Source organism: Gekko japonicus, unplaced genomic scaffold (genome assembly GCF_001447785.1).
Source record: "Gekko japonicus isolate JY-2015 unplaced genomic scaffold, Gekko_japonicus_V1.1 scaffold7298, whole genome shotgun sequence".
In the NCBI taxonomy this organism is placed as follows: Eukaryota; Metazoa; Chordata; class Lepidosauria; order Squamata; family Gekkonidae; genus Gekko; species Gekko japonicus.
The window spans coordinates 11,858-17,663 of NW_015164843.1; the positions used below are offsets into that span (position 1 = coordinate 11,858).

General features: G+C 47.4%; 1 protein-coding gene across 1 annotated transcript in view; it reads left to right on the forward strand.

Moving 5' to 3' along the window:
* LOC107109189 (general transcription factor 3C polypeptide 3-like) overlaps positions 1–5,593 on the forward strand; it is a gene marked incomplete at both ends in the record, with an annotated part of 16,915 nt that extends 11,322 nt beyond the window's left edge. The window contains 3 exons of the mRNA XM_015409757.1: positions 1,135–1,325; positions 3,393–3,517; positions 5,441–5,593. Coding sequence (XP_015265243.1) covers positions 1,135–1,325; positions 3,393–3,517; positions 5,441–5,593 — 469 coding nt within the window. The remainder of the gene's footprint in view (positions 1–1,134; positions 1,326–3,392; positions 3,518–5,440) is intronic.
* Between the last annotated feature and the right edge of the window lie 213 nt (positions 5,594–5,806).

The following is a 5,806-nucleotide window of genomic DNA, read 5'->3' on the forward strand; positions in this document are numbered from 1 at the left end:
TCCCCTCCTCCTCTCTCTCCCCCCACTTCGGCTCCGGCGGTGAGGCCTGAGAGGCTTCCAACCCCCGGCCCACCGCTTTTTCACTTTTTGGGGGATTTAAATATCCCACCTATATTTTTTCAACTTTTTAGATTTTTGTGCACACCTGGGGACTGCCCCAAGTGTGCAGGAAAATCTCCCCCCCCCCAGGTGCCCCCGGTGCATGGATTTAGATATCCGCACGCAGGGGGCGCCTTCGCTATTAGATATGTAGATGGATTATGTATTTTATTCTGGTATATTTTTCTACTCTAAGTGGAACAATAATATCGGTAGGATGATTGTCTAGATAATGTTATTTACTCTGTTATTTGTAGTTTGGTAGTAATGTTCACCAGCTAAACATGAGCCTGCAGTGCGATGTGGCTGTGAAGAAAGCTAATGCAGTCTTAGGATGCATTAACAGAAGCATTGTGTCCAGATCAAGGGAGGTGGTAGTTCCGCTCTATTCTGCTATGGTCAGGCCTCACCTGGAGTACCGTGTCCAGTTTTGGGCACCACATTTTAGGAAGGATGTTGACAAGCTCGAGCGTGTCCAGAAGAGGGCAACCAGGATGGTGAGAGGGTTGGAATCCAAGTCTTACGAGGAAAGGTTGAAAGAGCTGGGAAAGAGAAGGCTTAGAGGGGACACGATTGCGGTCTTCAATTATTTGAAGGGCTGTCATGTAGAAGATGGAGCAGATCTATTCTCTCTTGCTCCGGATTGCAAGACTAGATCTTATGGGTGGAAATTACAAGGGAGTCATTACCGACTAAATATCAGGAGAAACTTCCTAACTGTAAGAGTGGTTGAGCAGTGGAACAGACTGCCTCGGGAGGTGGTGGATGCTCCTTCGCTGGACGTTTCCAAGCGGAGGCTGGAGTGGACGACCATCTTTCGGGTATATTGAAGGGCTGTCTTTCAGCTATGCTCCTGCAGACTGCAGGGGGTTGGACTAGATGACGTGCAAGGTCCCTTCCAACTCTATGATTCTATGATGTAAGAAAAATAAATTTAAAAATTAAGTTTTTTTTTAAAAAAAGAACGTAGAACGATCCATCTGGTCTGCTATATGCTGTCTGGTGGGGAAAAAAATGTCCGCTTCTCCCTCTCAGGATCATGGTCATGGAGCACGTCAGCAAACCTCAGCTCTGGAATATCTTCAACCAAATCACCATGCACTCGCAGGACGTCCGGCACCATCGCTTCTGCCTGCGGCTGATGCTGAAAAACCCTGAGAACCATGCGCTTTGCGTCTTAAACGGCCACAATGCTTTCGTTTCCGGCAGTTTCAAGCACGCTCTCGGTAAGCTTGTGGCTAGAATTCGCAGAACGTTATCCGTATAACCTGAGGTAATGTTTGACTTTGCGTTTGCCTGCTCCTATCATGTGATTCCCTTCCCATCCCCATTTTTTTCTGTACAAATAGATCGGCCCCAAGTTTTTTGATCCCGCAGGCTCCCTTGGAATTCTGACACAGCCGTGGGGGGCGCAGTCCCAAAATGGCTGCCGTAAAAGGCAGAGCCAACCACAAAATGTCAGACAATGGGGTCACGCGTAACCCTGCTAGTTACTCTTCAGCATTTCAGGCAGAAGCCATGTTTAGCCAGGTGCCTTTTACAGTGAACCCTATTGTTTAAAAATTATTTTCTTGCATACAGCTTATCTTCAGTCACACAGTAAAGGTCCTCGCGCTGTGATGGCAGCAGCCGCTGAAGCAGCATTTTTTTAAAATCTGCACATCCAACCAAAGCTGCCTCTAAGCTGTGGAGAGTCTTGTGAGCAAAAATTCTACTTTGTGAGCTGCTTGTATTAAAGTTGTGAGCGAGCAATTTGGCTCCTGCATGAATTAGTTTGCTCTAGAGCCCTCCTTCCTGAGCTAAGACAAAAATCTGTGAGCCGGAGGCTAATAAACTGTGAGCTAGCTCACACTGGCTCAGCTTAATGCTGCATCCAACCACGTCCCCAGTGGCCAATCAGTATCCTTGCTGAGTAAAAGCCCCACTTCACCCTGCCCATTTTCTATAAACGTTTGGCGAGTGCCACAAGAGTTGTCCGCCAGTGAGCTCTCCAGTGACCAATCAGAGGTCCTGCTGGCCCAGAAGCCCCACCCGCTCCTGCTCATTTTCCCAAAACGTTTGGCGGGTTCCAAGAAAGATATTGGGGAGGGGTGCCATTGGCACCACGCTGGGGATGTAGATGAGAGCCGTGTTACAGGAAAAATGTCAGAAAACCATGTGTCTGCCGATGCAAGTGGAGGAATTCTGGTCAACTGAGATTCAGGGAGCCCTGTGGATCTAATGGATCAACGATTAACAGATGGAAAACAGGGTCATTGAGCCTTTAGGCAACCGGAGAGCAGTAATGGGAACAGTGTGAAGGAAGGCCTCTAATATCTGAGCATTTGTAGCAGATCCTAGCCCTTGAGAGAGTGCCAGTTCCTGTGTCCTGGCTCCAGTTTGGTGTCATGGTTAGGAGGGCGGACTCTAATCTGAGAGAACCGAGTCTGATTCCCTACTCCTTCACATGCAGCTGCTGGTGTGACCTTGGGTCAGTCATAAGTTCTTTCAGAGCTGTTCTCTCACGAGCAGTTGTCTCATCAGAGCTCTCTCAGCCCCACCTACCTCACAGGGTGTCTGTTGTGGGGAGGGGAAGGGAAAGGACTTCGTAAGCCGCTCTGAGACTCCTTCGGGTAGTGAAGGGCGGGGTATAGATCCAATCTCTTCTTCTCTCCTTCGCTCACTCCTCCTGTTTGACTGATGTTTCTAAGTGGCGGAAACTAGAGGGCGAGAGGCACCGCTTCTTACAGATAAATGGGATGACGGCAATGTCTCCTGCGTGACACTCCGGTGTTTATCTCTTAGCGACATAAAGCTGTGTGACTTGACTGTTTCTTCTTGTTGTTGTTTTTTGGGGGGGTTTCCATATGTTACATGATGTCTTTTGTCTCCTTACTTTACATAACTCGTTAAATTCCCCCCCTCCCTCCCTCTGCCCCTTAGTCATTGGTCCTTTATTCCCAGCCACGGGCACAAAGTCTGAGTCTTCCATCTGTTTTTGATTTCTTCGGCTTTATCCTCCCATGTGGTCTTCTGGCGTAATTTCAGAATCAAACAAATAGGTGTGCCAGGTATCTACTGTCCATTTGCTCTTATCTTTTCAGCCCAGAGCTATCACTGCCTTGCCTGCTAATACCATAGCTTTAAGTATAGCCTGGGCTTCCATGTTAACTGTCTTATTTCCTAATATACCCATTAACATTAGTTTGAAGTCTAGACTGTTTCTTCTTGTAACTGTTGGGAAGTTTTATCTCATGAGAGAAACGTTTGAGAGAGAAATTCGGGCGTCACGTCACAATCTGTTTCCCTCCTAGGGCAATACGTACAAGCTTTCCGCACTAATCCAGAGGAGCCCCTCTACAGCCTCTGCATAGGGCTCACTTTCATCCACATGGCGTCTCAGAAGTACGTGTTGAAGAGGCATGCGCTCATAGTCCAGGTCAGTGGGGGTGCATACATGGGCCACACTGTCCTCTTGCAAGTTAGAGGCATGGCTTGGGGTGGGGGGGAATGTGGTGTGGCTTTCTCCGGTGATGGCAGATCAAGGATTAGTAGAAAAGAGCAAGAATCCAGCAGCACCTTAAAGACTAACAAAATTCGTGGCAGGGGAGGAGCTTTCGGGAGTCACCACTCACTTCTTCAGATACAGCATGAGTGTGAGTCCATCTGTCCTTCTATCTTGGAGAGTGGCGTGATTTCAGATGGCTGCCTGTCTGGTTCAAGGATTAGTCTGTTTACTTCAAAGTCATGAAAGATGGTGATGCTACACCTCTAATGTGAATTTTTTTAAAAAGAATGGCCTCCTTGTGTTTCAGTAATTGGGCTTGCTGCAGAAAATATGTGGATGGGCACGTTAGGCCACGTCATACGAAATGTCACTGGCTATTTTCTTATTTGCTCAAATCTGTATCCCTTTTGTCTATCAGAGTTAAAAGCAACCAGGATGTATTTTTTTCCTCACCAAACAGACTTTGGCTGTCCAGAGGTCTGCCTTTTAATCCCAGAAATTGCATTTGGAAATGCTATTAATAAACACAGACGTCTCTTTCTCATCTCCTATATTTATGTTTTTCCTGATGTTCAGTTGGGGTCAAAGCAGGTTTCTTTTCCCCCTTGTGAAATATATAAAAAAATGTAAGAGTTTTGTCTATATGATTCGTAGCGACACGTGCCTTGCCACCCCTGGATAAAAAAAAAAATCATGTTTAGGGCAGTTCCTTCAATTTCACTGCCATGTTTAGGGCAGTTCCTTCAATTTCAAAGGGGGTAGGATGAGCTTAAGGGAAGCCATGTTGGATCAGGCCAATGTCCCCTCCAGTCCAACACTCTGTCACACAGTGGCCAAAAATACCAGGTGCCATCAGCAGTGGGGGCAGAACTCCAGAAGCCCTCCGACTATTGCCACCCCCCCAAGCACCAAGAATACAGAGTATTCCATCTATACCTTTTGGCTAAGAGCCACTGAAGGGAGAAGAGATTGGATTTATACCCAGCCCTTCACTACCCGGAGCGGCTTACAATCTCCTTTCCCTTCCCCTCCCCTCCCCACAACAGACACCCTGTGAGGTAGGTGGGGCTGAGAGAGCTCTCTCGAGAACTGCCCTTGAGAGAACAGCTCTGAGAGAACGTGTGACTGACCCAAGGTCACAGCAGCAGCTGCATGTGAAGGCGTGGGGAATCAAACCCAGTTCTCCCCGATTAGGGTCCGCGTCCCTAGCCACTCCACCAAACTCGCTCTCACTGATGGACCTCTGTTCCACTGCTCAACCACTCTTATAGAATCATAGCATGTTAGAGTTGGAAGGGACCCTGCAGGTCATCTAGTCCAACCCCCTGCACTCTGCTCCATATGTTTTTCCAGTCCCCTCTTGAAGCGGTCTGTGCTTGTAGCCGGCCACCACTTCCTGCAGCGCCAACATGGCAAATGAGGTTCGACACGGGCAAGTGCAAAGTCATGCACATGGGGGCCAAAACTCCTAACTATAAATATACATCGAAAACAAATCAGTTTTCCTCAGCTGCGAGTGGATCATTAACTTACAACCATTCCCCCACCCCCCAAAAAAAACCTAGAAAGAGAGACACAAGAGGTATCCTTCCTCCCTTCTCTGTGTCCCTAGCTTACATTTATTCATTTGAAGACTGTATTGAAATACCTGCATTGGAGATTTCCAGTTTTTTAACCCACTTGACATTTCTGTTGCTGCTGCACTGTTCCAAACAGGTGCGAGAAATTTCTATGGTGTTAAAGTGGGAAGAAGCGGCTATTACAAGAGACGATCCTTTAGTTTTATGTCTTTTATATGGCTCTCGTAATTCCCTGTTTTGACTCTGTGCCGTTCTTTTTTTCTTTTTAAGCCAGGGCTTCTCCTTCCTTCACCGCTACCTGCAGCTCCGTGGCTCGTGCCAAGAATCTCTGTACAATTTAGGCCGCGGTCTTCACCAGCTCGGATTGGTCCATCTGGCCATTCACTACTACCAGAAGGCCCTGGAGCTTCCCCCGCTGGTCTTGGAGGTACCTGTCTCTGTTAATCTGCAGACCAAAACGGGAGGGAAAAGACCTCAACCCAAAGAAACAAACAAAGTTGGGTACCCAAAGGCTGGGTGAAAGGACATTATGAGAAACAAATTAAACAAATATATATATATGTATTCCAAAGTGCACTAAAGCTCTACTTTAAAAACATAGGCACATTGAAGGCTATTTTGGGGCAGGACCGCACAGGAA